This window comes from Alligator mississippiensis, chromosome 12 (genome assembly GCF_030867095.1).
Source record: "Alligator mississippiensis isolate rAllMis1 chromosome 12, rAllMis1, whole genome shotgun sequence".
Classification (NCBI taxonomy): Eukaryota; Metazoa; Chordata; order Crocodylia; family Alligatoridae; genus Alligator; species Alligator mississippiensis.
Window position 1 is genome coordinate 16,366,289 of NC_081835.1, and position 19,827 is coordinate 16,386,115.

The 19,827-nt window shown below is 45.0% G+C and overlaps 1 protein-coding gene across 3 annotated transcripts in view; it reads left to right on the forward strand.

Annotated features, from left to right (window-relative positions):
• Window positions 1-6,783: 6,783 nt before the first annotated feature.
• GRIP2 (glutamate receptor interacting protein 2) overlaps window positions 6,784-19,827 on the forward strand; it is a 166,616-nt gene continuing 153,572 nt past the window's right edge. For 2 of the 3 annotated variants that reach the window (XM_019499694.2, XM_019499699.2), the window contains exon 1: window positions 6,793-6,988. In XM_019499694.2, coding sequence (XP_019355239.1) covers window positions 6,910-6,988 — 79 coding nt within the window. In that variant the 5' untranslated portion in view covers window positions 6,793-6,909. Of the gene's footprint in view, window positions 6,989-19,827 lie in introns of all 3 variants that reach the window. The other variant, XM_019499700.2, reaches the window with a different exon arrangement.

Genomic DNA, 19,827 nt, shown 5'->3' on the forward strand with positions numbered 1-19,827 from the left:
GTAAAATGGCTGAAGTCTTAATCTGTCTGCTTATTAATATCCATAAATCACAGGGAAACTCATGTGATTAGAAAAGGAACTAGAGTGATTATTAGTCATGAGACCATCATGACTGATGTTTTCACTGGAGATTAACTGAGAGCACTGGAAGGTTTAGCAAAAGAACCGCTGTCCACAGAGACCTGTTCTGAGCACACATAGTACAATACTTCTTCGCTCCCAGGCTCATCCCTTGAGAAGTTCAGCAGTAACTCAGTGCGAACCAGATAACATCCTTTAGATCTTGATCAGGAGTACTAAACTGTGAGGCCTTGCTCCTCAGAAAATTGTGTCTTTGTTTTTAAAATTTCCTCCGGGCTCTAGACCTATTCATTCTCTCCAAGGCCCATGAGCACAATGGCTTCCCCGTGGGTTATGATTTTGTATGAATAGCTCATTCCTGTCAGATCCATTGTAGATGCACTGCTTGACCTCCAGGCTTGTATTTCAGTGTAAATTTGCATAACATCTTCATATCTGGGGGCCTTTAAGCAGACAGTCTCCAGAAAAACGTGCCTGGGAGTACTCTGTACCCCCCAGGCCCTTCCCTCTGAGGCCAGAGTTTGCTGCTCTTTCTGAATGGATGAACACGTTTACAAAGTAAAGACGTGCGCACTGGATTTGATGGTGTTGGAGAGACTGTCCGCTAGCTAAGCACAGTGGGAGGAGAAGCGGAGGCCAGCCCGAAGGAGGAACGAGAGACAACCGCAGTGGATGTAGAAGTTGGCATCTGTGGCAGTGAGTCTTTTCAGCTGAACGCCAACTTCTCTGCTTCTCCTCACGAGCCTAATACCAACGTGCCCCAAGTCATGTGGTGGTTCTTTGCTACTGAAAAAATAGTCAACTCAAACACTTCAGTGTTACAAAAGAATTTGGCCAGTTTGGGACTGAGCATTCAGGAAGGATCGGGCATTCAGGACCCTTGGCAGGGACTGCAGTTAACCAGTGCTTAGGATCATAGAGTCTGTGCTGTTTGCTATAAAAAAGGTGTAAAAAAATAGGGTTTGTTTTCCTGTGATTTGGGACAGCCGTGCTTACTGGATGAACTGCACCTAAGCCCTCTTTTGTGCTCTTCAAGTGCGTCCCCTTCTCCTTGCTAGGCCTTTAGTCCTCATCTGCTACTAGGGAGGGGATCATGAGATTCTCCTATGCTCAGACAAGGTCCAGGGCTATGGTCTTTTGTCTAGCAGCAGTGATTTACCTTGGCATGTCTGATTTATGTCCAGACCCTGCAGCTGTGTTCCCAGGGGGGCAGTGACAGTGGTAGCTAGTGACCAAACAGCCTCCTTAAAGCAAAATGTTGTTCATTTCGAACCAAAGGCTTTCAGAGAAAATCTGTCTTAAAAAGAATGAGACACACATTTAGCTTTACTCTAGGCTTACCATTCCCTCTCTGTGTCAGCCTGCCTCCTTGACATCTTGACAGGTGATTTCCTCTCTCTCCCCTATTAAGAAGTGTTTTTAGACTCTTTAGTGCTCTTTTAATTTCTAGGCTCCAAGATTTGTCAGAATAAGGCTTCCAACTTGTTACAGACTGAAGAGAGGCCTCTTGAAGAAGAAAAATCTCACCTCATTGTCTGTCACATACACTTGGATGTTTCTTGTCCAGGATGCTGTTGTATTACCTTCATACACAGGCTGCGCTGAATTAATGTATTAGAGACACATAATAAGTACTTTGCTACTGCTACCCCATTATGTAATAAGTTCCCTGCACTCAGCAAGTCATATCCAATGTTGATAAAATTATTACATAGCAGTAATCAAAAAGTTACAGTATTACACATTGGTTCCATACCTGTAACAGGGATGCCCAGATAACTTGGTAGAATAAAGGCATGATCAATTAGCTAGTTAGTGCAAAGCCATAGAAGGAATGGCATGTTAATTCTGGTGTTTGGCCCTGTGTGCTATATTAAGGTTCCCTTCTGAGAGCTGGGTGATTGTGTTTTTAATTTCATTGTACCTTGTGATAATATGAAGGTGGCCTGACTCCTTCTGGGCTTGTGTCCCTGTCAAAGTAGGTGACTAAATTACACTTCTTGAGTTTTGGGTTTGTAAAATGAAATTGGAGTTTGGAGAAGTAACTATTTAAGTGGCTTTTTGAGGGACTCTGCGTTTTTACTGTCTCTTAAAGTCATTGATATATTTGTAGCCTAACAATAGAAGTCACTGTTTTATCCTACCTGGTTGCCCTGTAAGCCCATCTCAAAATCTAAGAGGCTTTTTTTAAAGGTACTTAAACTTAAGTCTCAAGTTCTGGCTTTTCTCATGAATTGTCATCACAAGTAACCCTGACTTAAGGTCCTGCTCTTGTGAATTTCTTTGCATGAGGAAAGGAAGGATGGAGAACAGCAGAATAAGGACCATGGACTTCAGAAAAGCAGACTTCGACTCACTCAGGGAAGTCATGGGCAGGATCCCCTGGGAAGCCCGTCTGAGGGGGAAGGGAGTCCAGGAGAGCTGGCTCTGCTTCAAAGAAGCCTTACTGAGTGTGCAGGAACAAACCGTCCTGATGTGCAGGAAGATGAGCAAGGATGGCTCACATGACTTATGAGGAAAAACTGATGAAACTGGGCTTATTTAGTCCAGAGAAGAGAAGACTGAGAGGGGATTTAATAGCAAACTTCAACTACCTGAAACAGGGTTCAAAAGAAGATGGATCTGGACTGTTCCCAGTGGTGGCAGATGACCGAACAAGGAGCAGCGGTCTCAGATTGCAGCAAGGGAAGTTTAGGTTAGATATTAGGAAGAATTTTCTTACTAGGAGGGTAATAAAATGCTGGAACAGGTCACCCAGAGAGGTGGTGGACGCTCCATCCTTGGACGTTTTCAAAACCCAGCTAGACAAAGCTTTGGCTGGGATGATCTAGTTGGGGATAGTCCTGCTTTGAGCAGGGGGTTGGACTGGATGACCTCCTGAGGTCCCTTCCAACCCTGACTTCCTATGGCTTTATGATTCTATGATACCAGAGTCTCAGTAGAGTTCCACTGCTGTAAATGGAGGTCCACATTGGTAGGCGCCTCTGCCCCAACAGAAGAGATTGTATCATTAGGTCTTTACTTCTAAATGCAGAACAGTTGTCATGATACACAGAGGTCTCCACTCTGTGCACTCAAGCATACAGTAACTACACCAAGAAATGGTCTGATTGAATCAATGTTGATGGTGATACATGAGAGAGAGGGAGAGAGAGAGAATCTAGCTAGATTCTAGGGCTGTGCGAAATGGCACCGCTCTGTTTCAACTTGCGTTTCAACATTTCAATGGAACAGCGTTTCGTTTTGATTTGAAACCGCTGTTCCATTTCGTTTAGTCGAAACAGTGATGCTATTTCAACACCGTTTTGACGTTTAGCCCGTAGGCTATAATGGGGAAGCTCGAAAAAGCCACTCGCATCTGACAGGCAGATCGGAGGCCCACAACCCCGGGAGGGCTGCAGGGGCTGTGCCAGTCCTCCTGGGGTTGCGGGGCCCCAATCTGCCTGCCAGATGAGGGAGCAGCAGCAGGCGGCAGCACCCTTCTTCTCTCATTCAGCAGGCAGAACAGAGGCTGCAACCCCGGGAGGGCTGTGGGGACTGTGCGATTGGGCTCAGTTCCCTTCCCCAGCCTGATTAAGCTGGGGAAGGGAACAGCCTGATCGTTCAGTTCCCCTCCCCAGCACTGCGACCGATCAGGCTGGGGAACGGAACTCAGCCGGGTTGTTTCGAAACTCCAACCGTTTCAAAATGTTTCGACTGTCCTCGCTTTGTTTTGAGACTATTTTGAAGCCCTTGGTTTTGTTTTGATTTCACTGTTTTGAGCTCGAAATGAGTCGAAAGAGCATCAAAGTGAAAAAGCTGTTAAAATTTTGCGTAGCTCCACTAGATTCCAGCCTGAGTTTGCAGCCCTGGCAGATTGATTACCTTCTCAAGGATATCTTTTTACTTGCAAACTGGATAAGTCAGGGAGAGGCAATAAACTGGAACCCCCCCCCCCCCCTTCACATTCAGAGCAGAGTTACACTTTGAGGTTTTAGATGCTTTTAATCAACATCCACAGCATAACTTATTGTGTTAAGAATAAGCTCATATGTAGATATTTGAAGGATCAGGACTTTACATAAATGTTTAACTTTACACCTACAGTTAGTCCCAGTGATGATTGTGGCAGTATTTGTATGGAAAAATGCTCACATGGACAAGTGTTGACTGGATGCAAAATGTCTGTGGATATCAGGCCTGTGCGAAGCGGCTAGTATTCGTTTCGGATTTGGATTTGGCCAATTCAGGGCACAGTGATTCGATTCGGTGATTTGAATCACTGTCTCAATTCGATTCAGCCAGATCTGATTCAGAGATTTGGCTGCTGCCAAACCTCCGAATCAGCTAGGCCAAGCTCATCCCGCACCCCTCTCCCAGCCCGGCAATGCCTGCCCCAGCCCCTGGCACTTGTTAAAAAAAAAAGTGCCGGCTCACTGGGTGCTGCTGGGTGGGGGGCGATCCCTGCTGCCCCCTACTGCCCCATGCTGCATGGGGGGCTCTACACAAGCCCCCTGACCCCCCCCCCATGAGTGTCCCGCCCGGGCCAGCTCCAGCTGTTTAAGAAAAAAAAAGAAACCAAAAAAACCCTCGGACTCACCTCTCCTGCAGGTGGGGTTGATTCCCACTGCCCCCCACTGCTCCGCACCATGTAGGAGAGCCCCCAGTGCAGTGTGGGGCAGTGGCGGGGGGCAGCAAGGATCACCCCCCTGCCTCCTGGCAGCACCCAGTGAGCACCAGGGCTTTTCTTTTAAAGTGCTGAACTGGGACAGGTGGGGGCAGCTATGGAGGGGGGGAAAGGTTGGGGGGTCTGGCAGGGGTACCCCCCTTGGTTCCCTCCCCCATCCCCCCCTTCATCCCTAGTATTTACCAGCTCGGAGTCTGGGGGCTGCCTGGGGACTGCCCGAATCATCAAAGCTCAATTTGAATTGATTCAGACCTTTAAATTGGTCCCCTGATTTGATTCGGCGATTCGGCCACCGTATAGGGCCAAATCTCCTCTGAATCGAATCACCACCTGAAGCTTCGCACAGCCCGAATGGATATGACTAGCCTGATCCACTCTTTTATTCCTTAAAGAAAATGAGAGAGAAAATACAGCTCTCTAACAGAAGAACATGTAAACTAATGCAAGGTTTAAAATACACATTATGTCTAACATCTTGGTAAAGCTCTACTTAGAAAACTGTTAAAGCTCCCAAATTATCATCTGAATAAATATTTTACTGCATTTTAATTTGCTGTGTTATGTTGTACAGTGCCCTGAGCACCTTCACTTCATAAATAAAATTATTATTATGTTGAGAAACGTTGCAATATGAAAATTAATACTTAGATGCTCAGGGACTTATAAAAATTTCAACCGTTTTTCTAATCTAGTGATAGATGTTCATAAATGCACAGATATTTCAGCTATTAGGCATTATAGGTCAACAGTCTACGGAAGGAAATTTTATAGAAAATAGCTTCTCTTATTAAAAGAGTATGGCAATCGGAGGTAACTGCCTCAAACACTCTAGTAACACTACCGTAGTAGTAAAGCACAAATATTTTAACATTCAAATATGACAGCGTCCTCCCATGGTAACTCCCTGATCACTGTGTTAGTTAGCATTAGAAAACTGCAGCATTTTTGTAAGAGCATTTTAAAATCTACAGAAATATCAGAACTGACTGGGGCAATTATTCTTGACAAGCATGGCGTCAAGCCCACTGACTTGTCTTGGGGCTGTAGCCTGCTTAGCTTCTTGCAGAGCTGATATGTTGAACATAGACACAGAGGTGTCTGTCTGTGAGCCTTTGTGTGGAAGGAATCCCCCTCTGAGTTCTGCATCACCTTTCTCCCAGCATAGGACACATGGTGAGAGGACAGAAAGAGTGTGTGGCAAGAGCATCTGTGTATGAAGCTGTACAAATCTGCTGAATAGCCTCTCTATGCTGTGATCTATCCTGTGCTCAGCTTCCCAAAGAGAAGCTGTATGTACATACACCACACATTTGAGACACTGGAAAAATTGCACATAGAGAAAGGTTTGTGATAAGGATACCTACAGGCTCTTAACTTGTCTGTGTAACACAATACACTGGAATTAATTGACACGTGTACAATACTGCTTCTACTGCAGAGAATTAGGGTGGCTCGGATGGGTGTCTCGGAGCCTGCACTGTTAACAGCAATTCTCCTTTAGGTCACGTGGGTCAGGCGAATGCTTTTCCAGTATGAGGACCAGCATGTAGCTGTGGTGGAATCCCAGTTGGTCCCATTGTGCGATGTAGCAACAGCTGTGAAATCCTCAGTGGCCAACAATTTGTCATGGTATCAGGCTCTGGGCAGCTCGCTCTGTGTCTGGAGCCCAGCTTGCTCCAGACATTCCCAACTAAGTGCACAGGCATCTGGAGTAAGCCTGCCCCTCTAATAAGGGGGTTGATGCTGACACGTGAAATCTGGTTTGACGGACAAGTTGCCAGCTGGATGCTACCTGACCTTTTCCCACCCACACTCTCTCGAAGAAGTCTTGTGGCAGCTGGGAGGCCTCCCCAGAAGCAGATAAATAGGTCTGCAGTATTTCAACCTCATGCTGTTCCCCAAGAAAGAGTTAATTATAGTCTTTTCCCTCTTGCTCAAAGGTGGCTGGGTATTATCATCAGAGCTGTAATTATTCATGCTAATTGCTTATTTGGAAAGGGAGAGAGAATGAGAGAGAGAAGCCCCAGCCGCCTCCTCTGTGATCAGCAGATTAGACCAGGTGCACTTCATTAAGGCTGGACTGAGTAGCTCTAGGGGGTGGAAGAAGTCTGATGATTTTGGAGTAGTTGTAACCCAGTGGCGGAAGGTTTCAGGTCTGGCTAATGCTGCTACCTCCTCTGGGACGGAAAAAAAAGAACATGCACTTTTTGCAAACCTTGCTCCGACGGAGGGCACTCCGAGGTAATTAAACTCTTGGTGGGAGTTGTTATTTGTTTGGTGGCTTAACTAGACCTCTGTTATGTGAGACCTGGGTGGGTTTTTGGAGGCTAGTCCAAGGTTTGAATTTAGATTGCCCTGCTGATGCCTGCTGGAGGTGTATGTGCCTAGTACAGTATTAGGTGACTGATGCTGTGTTAAGGAACTTCTATGCTCTTTTGACTGCCTGGGTAAAGACCTGCTGTTTGAGTTAATTGGTGGGAGGGGCACAGTGTATGTTGTCTCTGCTGGGCAGTGCTGCTGTCCATCTTGTGGGCTTTTAGGTGTGTGGTAACAAGCCCTTTTTTCCTGCAAAGATCTTTCTTATAAATAGAATCCAGGGTGGCGTGCAAACAGAGGCAGATTTTATTTATTAATGATAAGGGGGTATTTGCTTGTGAGGAACTGTTGAAGGCACCAGTGTAGTAAAAGCTTATGCATTGCCCAAGATGTAAATCAGTTGGAAAAAGCTTTTCCAGCACGTAGAAATTTGTCAGGGCAATTGTAAGCTGTCTTCCCAAACACGCCTAGAACTGCTCTTGAGACAACGATTGCGGCATAACTTCCTATTAGTGAGCATGAAGGCACGCGTTGACTCTTTCTAAAGTGACTGTCCTCTTAATTGTCACTGGGGATTGAGCCAGAGCTAATGCATGAGCCTCTGTGGATTGAGCTGCAGGACTAAGTCCTCTGGTTGGCAGCTGTGGCAGATTGCTGCACTTGGTGGCTTGGGCACATAGTCGGCTGTGTTTGCATGCCGAGCGATCTGTGCTACTAAAATACTTGGCAGTCGGCACATTCCAATTGCTGTAAGAACATGAACCACTTTAACAACTGCTCCGTGTTTTCGGTGTGCTCCCTGTGCCTTTGGCAATACAGTTGTCACTTTTTTATGGAGAGGTAGAAGAACAGCCTTGAGGATCAGACCTTATAGCTGTTAAGTCCTACACCTGCCGTGAATTGCAAGATGCCTTAATAGAATTTCCCACCAATAACAAAATCTTCCGTGTAGATCTTTCTTCCACCTCCTTCCAAAATACTACACACCGCAATTTTTAGGAGTAGAAAAAAATGAAAGAATGTTCTCCTTTCTTGAGAATTCAAATTATTACCCTTGTTGCTTTAATGTCTGAGCTCTGGAGTGAGTGGCCATAATTAGTTTTAATGTACTGTATAATCTCTTCATCTGGACGCTTTGCTACTTACTTCAGTTATATGCACGCGTTGTCTTTCTAGGAGACACAGATTTACGTGCTGTGAGGCAGGGCCAGCAGAAGCTGCTTCTGAGACCCTAGTTTGCTCCTGCAACCTGAGCAGGTGGCCATGAGAAAAGTAAAAGAATTACAAAGATGTGGAGCAGGGGGCTTGCAAGTACAGCAGAAACCTGGATCCTGTGTGGGGCAGCACATTATTCTCTAGTTAGCCTTCCTCTCGGGCACCAGCCCTTTATCTTTGAACATCCTAGATGAAGCATAGCTTACCGTGAGTCCTACCAGGGCGCCTAACAAGCGGATGTATGTCCAATTGTGGAAGGTTCTCTGTTTTCCCAAGTGCTGTTGCGCTGGCCTGAATCTCGATAATGATATTTGTTCGCTGCGTGGCTCTAAAATACAGTCTGTAGAGTCCAGTTCTTGGAGCAAGCTTCACTCTGAGCAAAACAATCTCGCTCAGGAAGGAGTTGTGTGCGCTCTCTCAGCCAGTGCCGTACCTAGACTCCCAGAGGCCCCGGGCAACTTTTAGAACCGAGCCCCCCTTCGCCACTGCAGCATTTTTTTTCCCCGTTGCAACAGTCTTTATCACATCTGTGGCACTGATGTCTTTGAATAGTTCATACTCAATTGATAACATTGCCAGTCCTGTATATGTGCAATCTATTTGCTGCTGAAACTGTTTTTTGCAATTGTATTTTTTTTTTTCCCATTTTTGGGTCCCCTTTCTGTCCAGACCCTGGGCAGCCACCCAGTTTGCCCATACCAGTGTCCGGGTCTGCTCTCAGCTGGAAACTGAGAAAGGACAGCAACTTCATTCTGGCAACTGGGTCCTACAGTGGGCTGGCTGGGTACAGTGATGAGAGCAGTTCTGCCTAAGTAATCCTGTAGTTGTCTGGCGCAGAGTCTCAAAGGCATCTGGCTGCTGAATTCACATTTATTCCAGGGGTCCTTTTTTGTCCTCCCCAAACATTTGTAAGATCTAGCCGGCTTTCTGGGGAGCAGGTAACTGCTGCTCTTCTACAGAGTTTCCTAACCCGCGGGTTGTAACACACAGCTCCTGAATTCAGCTCTGCTAGTAAAGAACACTGCTCCGTTCCCTGATGACTTGTGTGCCCCTACAGCAAGGTCCCGTTGTGCTGGAAGAACACCTGACTGCTTGCTCAAACCATTACTGCTTGTCTGGGGCTGGGCTTTTGTGTGCAGCAATTACAATGACTTATGAGTTTATCTCCTGCCAGAGCCGGCCACATTCTCCCAGAGCCAAAGAAGTTGCATAGCTGCAGACTGAAGACGAAGCTCTTCACCCATTCACTTGGTTACATTTCTCATGCAATAGGGCCCTTGAAAGTGCTCTGCAGCTCTGCCCTTACAGAAGAGCACAGCTGCACAGTGCTTTAAAAGTACCCAATTGTGCAACCATCTGAACTTTCACATGAGGGTTCAGGTGAAGGTACTTTAAAGTTGAGGCAGCCCTGGAGGGCCCAGTACATCAGCCAAGATGGCAGCTGTTGTGCATCTCATGCTGTGCCCAATGAGCACCTTCATTAATGTCTACCAGCGCACAATGGGAGCAGCCCAGCCCCACTCCCATTGCTGTCTTCAGATGGGGAGGGGGGTCTCCAGGTCCACCCATCTGACCCTCCAGCACAGGTGGAGCAAACCCCAGACCGAGTTCCCTTCCCTTCCCCCCTCCCCTCCATCCTGAAGACAGCACAGGAGCTGGGGGGGGGGGGGGGGGGACGTGGGGCTAGGGGAGAGTGGCTGCAGATGCATAGCCGCTCCAAACTGGAGCTAGATCCTCCAACCCCCCTAGACTCAACAGTGAACATCTGCTGGGTCAGGGGGAACGCTGTAACTCATGGCAATTCCTGCAAAGTGCCATGAGTTACAGTGGGAAGCTGCACGTCTGTCAGCACCCTTAGTGTCATTCAGCATGTAAAATGTCTGCTAGAATCAGAATTTCTCCTGTTGGATGCAATAAAAGTAGGAACAAATTGTTTTGTTTCTCTGCAGCATTATGTATTGCCCGTTGTCTGAAGGAGAATATTGGTCCAGGTTTCCCACTGCAGAAGAAAATCCTGTTGTAAGCTAGACAGACCTGACTGTACCAGCTCTTTAATTTAGATACGACCCATTAGAGATAAGCTATCAGTGCCCTTGTATAGCAAATGATGTGCAAAACCCAAACAAAAATGCTATAAAGTGCCAGGATTCTGGTATGTGGGCATAAGAGAAGTGGGATGGAGAGAGGGGCAGTTCTGTTCTCAAGTGCTGTCTATACGCCTCATTCAGTTCCATGCCCCAGAGAGCAGCTACTCTTGCAGTCTCCAAAAATCACCTAAGTTTCCAGGCATCTTGCTTTCGCTGAGGTTAAATGGTAAAGGGATTTGGGTAGGTGGGAGGAAGAATCTCTTACCTTATCTGTAAGGGAGTTGAAAAATAATTGCCAAGTGAGGTTTGTGTCTCGGACAGCCAGAGCCGACTCGAGGTGATTTAATAATTATTCGTTCGTTGGGCGGGCTGGTGAATAGAGAGGCGGACAAAGCTTAATGGTTGCAAAACTTTACTTACGCCGCTTGTAGCTGCGACGCAGACGGTCCGGTCGTCTGAACAACTACGTTAGTTGTTCCAGCTGGCAGGGCTCAGGCTAGCTCATCCGTCCACAAATCAAGCCGGTGGGGAAAGGGTACGTCTGGGATTGCGCTCAGCGACGGGGAGAAGAATCGATAGGTGATCAGTCTATCGATCAGCTCAGCCACGAGTCAGATCTTTTAGAAGCACTCTGCAGCGTGCTCAAAGTTCTCCGACTTGGGTGGAAGTCGTGCGAATTTTTAAACGGCTAGCAAGCCAATCACCAGCCGCCACGTAGGAATAATTTAGAACTGGCCAATAGCGGGACACAAATTTGCATTCGAATGGCGGGAACTCTCTTGCACCGGGGGTTTTCTGTTGCAGCAGAAAACCTTTGCTTTGCAAGAGGCTCTCATGTGGCGGGAAAATTCCATCGTGTTGAGGCACCAAAATCACTGGGTTGTGACAGTTTGGATAGCGCCTCTATTCTAATCAGTTGAAGAGCGAAGAGCATGATACAGCACATACTCTGTGTTGCTTGACAATTCCCAATGAGGTTGTACCTGTTAGTTTGTTCTAGGACTCCACTTTTTCTCCTCTGAGCATATATTAACCAACTACTTCACTTTCCTGCCATTGCACTGGCAAGCTATAGGGTGTCCTCAGTGTTTCAAGTGTTGTTCCTTGTAGTTGTGGGTAAAGGTTCAACGCGGCCATTTTGGGGGCTCCCTTGGTTAATGCTTGCCTGTGATTGTAGGGGACTAGATTTGATAGCTCAGGAGGCCACTTCCAGACCTCTTTATTTCTATGTTAGAAATGCCAAACTAATTATAGAAACAGCTGATGCTGAAGAAATTAAGTTATCTACTCTTGGTTTTCTAAGTGACTTTGCTAGGGCTACTTGTGAGTTGGTACACGTTGAGTCCAGAACAGGGATGGGGAAGGGACCTCAACTCTCTAACTAAAATCCCATTTCCTGCTAAACAGCCCTGCTTGCTCTGTTTAGAGAACTATTGTTACTACTGTGCAATAGAAGTAAGATTAGCAGCTGTTGCTTCCTCATGGATTCATAGGAAAGTTGGGCTGGAAAGGACCTCACAAGGTCATCTAGACCAACCCCCTGCTCAAGGTAGGATCATCCCTGACTAAATCATCCCAGCAAAGTGTCCAACCTGCTCTTGAAAATTTCCAAGGATGCAGATTGCACAGCTTCTCTGGGTACCCTGCTTGACCACCCTCATAGTCAGAAAGTTCCTCCTAATCTCCCAATTTTAATTTCCTCTGCTACAGTTTGAGTCCATTGCTCCTTGTCCTGTCCCCTATAGCCACAGAGAAAAGCCCATCTCCATTGTCCCCCTAATCGCCCTTCAGGTATTTGAAGACTGTTACCTAATCCCCCCTCAGGTTTAAATGGGTGTAAATATGTTTTATTACATACTGACTAAAGGTTCCAGGATGGGTTATATTCTTGTGGAAAACCTACTCAACAGTATTGGCAGTGATGGAGTTAACTTCAATACCTTTCCTCAATCCTGCCCTAAAAAAGTCAAGGTGACAAGTAATGCCGTTCTATGACCTGATCAATAGTTGTTTTCTCTGGGGCTAGTCTGGTGTCCTCTGTATTTAGGAGCTAGTTGGTACCCAATATACCAGCCAGTATGCTGAATACCTTTTGGATGACAATATGGTCAACATGTCAAAGTGACCGAATGCCTGGTACACATTGCCAGGCCCTCAGTCACTTTGACATGTATGACAACACGTTAGTATTGTAAACACTACATACATTTGTAAATACATTTGGGGCATAACAAACCTGTAGCATGCCTGGCGTGGTGAGAATCCCAACTCTACACAGCAGAACCAGGTAAGGAACTGGGGAGCCCTGACATCCAGCACCATGGTCTTTTCACTTTCCAGTCTACTGCCTCTCAGCCACTATTGACTAGGATAGTCTAAAAGGCCATGGGCACTTTGATCTTAAGGACTCGTCCTTAAATATGAGTCAGAGTTTCCATTGATTGCTGTGGGAGAGAGATTTTGATGGAGCAAAATGGAGTATTTTAAGATCTGTAGGAAGTAGTTGCCAGTCGGAAGAAGGAACCATAATCGGTGATTAGAAGCTTTGGGAAAAGCTACCTCTCTAGGCTATGCTACATGTTCCGGCTGTTTGGACAGTGTTATGATTTACCTCCTTTTTCCTGACAAAAGCCATTAATTAGAGTGCTACAACAGTCAACACTTATTGGGTTTGACAGACCTAAGGCTATGCTAATTTATAAAGTTGCTTGCTAATTAATGAAGTTGCTTGGTATGCTCTTTTTCCCCCCTCTGTGTTTCCTGAAGGGGCCAAGACAGCTGTCAGGCAGCTATTTGCAAGTGAATTCAAACCAATAAATATAGGGTTAGGGAGGGAAAGGTGACTTGCAATTTGAGGGCTCTAAAAAAAGGAAAGGTCTGTGCAAAATTAATCCCTGTCGCAGAAAATGCCCAGGCTTTAGCTATCAAAACAATACAGCTGAGGAAAGAGGTGTGCTGGCCAATAGCCAAATCAATCTTGCAGGAGAGTGCATGTAAATAAGAATTTTAAAAAATGTTGTTCTTCTCTTGCTCTTAGTTAAGATCCTGAAATTGAGTTCAGTGGGCAGGCTCCCATGGACTTAACAGGGCTTTGGACCAGGCCCAAATTGCTTAAGATAGAGACTTAACTTTGGCTGTGAAACTTCAGGGAGCTAATTTATAGAGAGCTTTTGAATGCTGCAGACTCAGTGTCTGCCTTGGAGAAGTACTCTCTCAGTAGCAAGCTTCCCATGTGGATACGTTTCTCTGTCTCTGTGGCCACATTGTGAAGAATAGCTGTCAAATTTATGGCCCTTGAGACTGCCTCATTGGTTCGGATATAGAGGAGAGGGTGATAATGCTCCACTCCGTGTTGCCAATTATTAAAAGATGCAATTGCTATAGATTGGTGTGGTATTAATCTCTCCCATCAGGAACAAAGGGATTTGGTTTGCTAGTCCTGTTTACTTCTGTGTAATTCTATTCCCCTGTTGCTAAACACAAGAGGTCCCTCAGTCAAAGTTGCAAGTTATCTCTCAATTGTTATTTTTTCCCTGCTCTCTCCTGCAAGCCTCAACTCCTGGAGTCATGTAAACTCTCTCTCTCTCTCATCTGAGAGTCTTAATGTAAATTTCTAGCCCTGTGACTTTGGAGACAGCCTTGAAAACATGACTTCAGCATGCACTAAACACTCAAAAATCAGAAAAAAGATGAGGAATACCACTTACTGTCTTTTTCCATCCAAATCTCATCACACCTCAAGCCAATTTCCATGATTTTCCATGATGTCCTAGGAGCAGGTTTGCTTTTTTTTCTTTTAAAGGGTTGGTATTGTTCCTGAATATATTCTGAGAGATCTGATTCTCTCTAATGACTGGGTTTTTCTGTTGTGTTTCTTCTTGAATAACATTGTCCAGTGGCTGCTTTGAACTGGTAGGACAAAATATTTGCTGCCTCTGTGTCTATACAATTACACATAATGTACAGTGCAGTAGAACTCCTTGTGCTTAGCATAGCCGAGAAATACTGCAACCTAATATACCATACACTGTATACAGAGAGTCAGTGCAAATCTCTTCTATAGTATAGTTAGCCATTTTAAACGAGATTCTATCAATTGATTCTCTCTCAACTGAAGGGCCTTACTGCTCCCTAGTGGATCCATGTGTATTGCAAGTGAATTCAGGCTTGTGGAAAAATGCAGCAATACTTAAATTCTTTCATACGTTACTAGACCAGAGTCTTTAATATTGCACTGATTTGCCCAGGGATGTGAATAAATGAAGAAAGGTAAAGCTAAGTTCCATGCATTGTCTTAAGGGAAAAATGTCTTGCAGATGGTGAAATGGGTTTTTAATTTCTTTGTTCTTCAGCCAGCTGTTGTCCTTAACTGTTCAGAAATGGTTTAAGATAGGATTTGGGTTTTTAAAAATGGATAGTTATGCTTCCTATAATATGTGAATAGAAGATACCGCTCTTCTGGGGTGGAGGAGGAAAGTTAGTGTACGCGAGTGAGCATCCTGTTTGGGTTTATAAAGCACAGAGGTAGCATAAAGCTGCCAGTCTTCAGTGCTTGAGTAAAGTGAGATTCTGCTCATTTTAACTAAGCAGTAAGTTTGCTCTCTCTCAGGTGCCACTTACACCCTATGAGGTATAGTTACTTAAAGCAGAAAGGACTAGGGAATCTCTCTTAATGTGTGTACTCATCAAAACAATTGGTTGAGCTGAGACACAGGAATTGTTTCACCTCAACTGTCCATAGTATGTGACATTGTATCAGTCAAATGCTACAATTCAACTTCTGCACGTTTGAAGCTATGGGTAAAAGGAGATCTCTTAGATGATCTAGGTGGGGGTCCTCTGGGGCCTTCCATTGTAGATGCTTGAAACTTAGTAGGTTGAACCCAAGGACCAAAATAATAATAATAACCTCAATACCTAATCATGTGGGACCATGAAGCTAAAAAAACAGTCTTGTGATTTAGACGAACATTGTGCAGTAACAAATATAATTGGAGGTGGGCAACAACTCTTCAGTTAACAGAATAGGGTGGTCTCTTAATGCACTGCTGCTGCAAAGCAAGAGACTTAGTACCAGTTTCTAATCTGACTTGCAAACTGAAGTTGGGGTGGAGAGATCAAAGCCTTCACTTATGAGACAAAATGATATCTTGACCTTGGAAAGGAAATGGGCATGAGCTTGCCAATAGCTTTGCTGGCAGGTAGAAAGCAACAGGATGGCAAAACCTTATTCTCTCCCTAGCTGTCCTCATGAACTCATGGATGCATATTAATAGTTGTCTGGTAACTTCTTTATTAGCCTATCTGTTCTAGCTAATATTCATGTAGTCTTAAGGGGAAAAGGCCATCCTTTATCTGAAAGATTCAGAACTTGTGGTAGAGGTCATTAGACAACTAGATGTTTGCAAAAAAAATGTCTTCGTTTGCAAGCTTTTGGGATCCTTTTAAAGGTTTCCAATAGGTCAGAGAGTTTGGAGGCTGCTGGTGGCTGACTGACATTTGGATCATTTCTCATCTTTCCAGCTCGGTGACAGCAATGTTAGTGGGCTTTTTTTTTTAAGCCTTTTTGTATCACAAGAGGGCAGAGTTGTCATATGGTTTTCACATTCTCATGGACCTGCCAACTGTTAATTGAAGCAGGCCATAGTCTTGGCATTGATCGCAGCAGGACCAGCAGCAGCCACTGTGTTGTTGACAGAAATGTGACTCCATCCTTCGGACCGTGGGTTTCAGTGCTGATATTGTCAGGGGGTAAAATTAAATAAACCAAGCTAAAATGTCTTCTGTGACCAAAGAATGTTCTTGGTAACTTTGAAAGGTCGGCTGCATAGCCATGGAATCCTCCTGGGCGTTTGGCTATGGGGATGTCACTGCAGCCTCGCATTAATGTTGATGTCAGATGTGAAAACATAAATTGCTACCTAATTAACAGCTGAAGGAGGGCTCCAGTGGCACAGTTAATGTTATGCATTGGTAGGTTTACCACAACAGTTTGTCCTTGACCAGATGAGTGGCATAAATGAAAACCAAACTCAATTTAAAATAGCAGAGGTGCTCTCGCTGATGAATATGTTCATTAGCAGAAGCCTGTTGGATTAACAGCAGTAGGGCATTCTGAATAGTTCCAGGTCAGAGAACATTGTCTGGCCTGTTGCATGCAAACAGAAGGGGCAAACAAAAAGGGCTTTGGGATGATCAGCCCTTGCCAACTTGCTTTGCTTCTGCAAACGTGGTGTATTGTCATGTTGTTTGCGTAGTCTGTATGTCAATTTTAGCTTTCTTGCTCCTCCTCCTTTTCCCCACCCCTCTTGCATCCAAATTTCAGTAAAGGGAGACTAACTGAACTTGTTCCGGGATTAATTTTAGCATCCCACTTAATATTCTTAAATATCTTTACAACAAACTGTCCTCTGAGGAAGACAGGCGCCCAGAAATCTTCAACCGAAAAACCAAACTTCTGACTTACAAAAGAAGCAGCATGGTTTAGGAGATAAGGCTCTGGGTTGGGACTTCACTACCTGGGTACGACTCCTGGCTCTGCTGCTGATGTGCTCAGTGAACTTCGGCAAGTCACGCCTTGTTGCAGATCTTCCATGGACTTTGCGTAACGTTTTAGGAGGGAAAGGGCAATGAGGGATTGTCTCCTTTCTAGCACATGGACTCCAATGTCCATTGTCATTTCTAAATACTGATATAATCCTGGAAGTCAGGATGGATAACATGTTTGCTGTTTAGTTTTTGTTTGTTTGTCCACAATCCTTAGTATTGTTCAATGCAACATAGCTCAGTCCTTGTGAAATCCCCAATTGGGGATGTGGTGCAGAACACCTCTTTTTTTATTTCGTTAAGACCTTGTCTGAGCTCACAATTCAGGCAGAATAACATCTTAGTGTGGCCACTGCAATAATATGACAGCGATACTAATACTAGTATGATATAGTTTATTCCTGTATAAGATTTGGGTTAAATTAGGTAAGTAGAAAGCACCTCACATTGCTATAATTGAATCCATTTGCGGGGTTACACTGCCCATTCTTTCCACGAACCAAAAAAATGCCTCCAGTTGACCTAGCACAAAAATCTTTATGTAAATGACTGCAGGTGCTCTGCGTGTCTAATGTACTGTTTTCCTGCCAGAGTGTCTGGATGGGCCTGGATAAACAGAACTTCTGTTTGAAATCTGATCCTTCATACCAAGCTTAATCATGCTTCGTATATGCAAATTATATAGGGCTGGTTTCTGTCAAGTCTGCTAAGTACTATGCCACAGGAGTAAAAAAGGCAGAACCTGACTCTGCAAAGGGAATACTAAAAAGGGATGGGCTTTTCCATGGTATGTCTTCCTTCTTGCACCTTAAGCAAAGGATTTTAATGCAGGTTTGAACTTGTTATACCTGTAGCAATGTAAGAGGGTGCTTTGCAATCACGTTAATGTAATAAACTGTCCTCTGCCCTAGAAAACTCTGGAAACCAGCCCCGATTGGACTCTTTGGATGTTAAGACAGTTTGCTGTTGCTTTATCTTAGCTTGTTTGCAGAGACTAAGATATCTACTTTTAGGGCCTGCTAAAGGGAACCTCATATTGCTGAACAAGTGGGTTCTATGTTTTTTCTTCAAGTTAAAGAAGCTCATTCTAGTCCAGATTCTCCAGGAGTTGTATATTTTTATATGCTAGACATTGTCTGTGGTGTGTGTTGTTTTTGTAGGATGTGGGGCTTTTGCCAGCCTTTTACTTAGTGCCAGAGCAAGGAAGTTTGGCATTTGGGCAAAGTCCGCAGTGGCAGCCCACCCTTACCCTGTGCACATGACCCCCACTTGCCTGGGAGTGCACACAGAGGCAGAAGCCACCCTTCCCCATCCTCATGCCCCCCCCAAATGAGCCTCTCATGGCTCCATCCTGCACCCCGACCCGGCTGGGCAGCACCTGTTGGTGCCCCTTCGCTTTGGCATCCGTTGCAGTCACCCTGCTTGTCCCCGCCTTGCTACGGTACTCTTACTTAGGCTTCAGGGCATCAATATGTACAGTACTACAGGTACAAAACAGTGGAGTGGGGTAGGTCATATAGAAGAAATGCTTGCTCGTTATTGCTGAAGTTCCCTAGACACAGATGCCCATTAAGAAGTTTTCTGAAAGATGCTTCTGGGACCTTATTTCTCCTCTGTATGTGTTTCTCTGCCGTGATCTCTCTGTGTGATGAATTCTGGCAACATACTTCTCCAGTTCTCTAGTTACTCAGTTAAAACCGGTTAAAGGCCAGTTTTGACTTGCATAACTTTATCTGTGTTGAGAAAGTTCCACCATACACAACAAACCCATGTTGGTTGTTGTAGCTCAGCACGTACTCTGGACTCCGTTGGGTGACTTGGAGCAATTTGTAATACCAAAGCAAACATCTATAGTTGATGATATGCCAAGAGTTGCAATACTGCTGTGACCAAGCTAGCATGGAAAAACACAGGGATATCATCTTTCATTTACTAACTACTCTGAGCTGTTAACTTTATCATAGCCTTTGAGTTCTGTGTACAATATTCTGCCCAAAGTATCTAAATGCTATGGTGAGTGCCATTTTAAATCTGTCATGCTTCCAAGCACTTACCAGTTGAGATGCATAAATTTGAGAGACTACCAACAAATCTACCAACAAATGAAAGCTTGTGCAAAAGAGGAATGGGAAGCTACATGCATTGCCATTCCAGAGGTCTTGTTAAAATGTTTTCAATTAAAAGCAGCTCCATGGATTCCAGTTTTATTCCCGCTCTTATGAGATAACTGTACTTGCATATGTACTGGGTGGGTATAATGGGTACTGTTGACTATTGAGACCTTTTATGCTAGGACCTGGACAGATACACAAGGAAGCCCCACAAATCTTGCAACTTTGAATAGACTTAGTTGAGAAGGCAGAAACTAGGCATGGGTGAAAGAAGTGGCTACAAGTTATGCAACAGGTTGTTCATAGAGGAAGGAATAGAGCTGTGGTCTTTTGTCCCCTGGTTTGGGGCCTTAGTCACTAGGCTGTGCTCTCTCTTCAGCTTTGGGGTTGATTTTTTTTTTTTCCTACTGAAATTCATTGTTTTCAACTTAATTTTTGAACTGAGCAGAGAGACCAGCCAGTGACAGCCACGGATCAGGAGTCATCAGGAGGGAAGGAGAATACAAAAGCAGGAACTTGAGAGTAACAAAGGGTCCCTCCCCATCCTGCCTGGGTCTTCCTCCTCCCCGAGAGGGGTTGCTGTCCCCTGGAAGGATCCCCAAGGCCACCATGGACAGAGGGCATACCATCAGCCTGTCTCATCCACCGGGGAGGGGGTGGGGCTCGGTAGCCCCACCTCCAGGCTGCTGACATCTGACACCTAAGAGAGAGCCTCAGAGTGAAGACTGTCCTCGCAAGATGTACTTCAACTCTGATGACAGCCCTAGCATTTGGTAATTATAAAGAATTGCTTGATTGTTTGTAT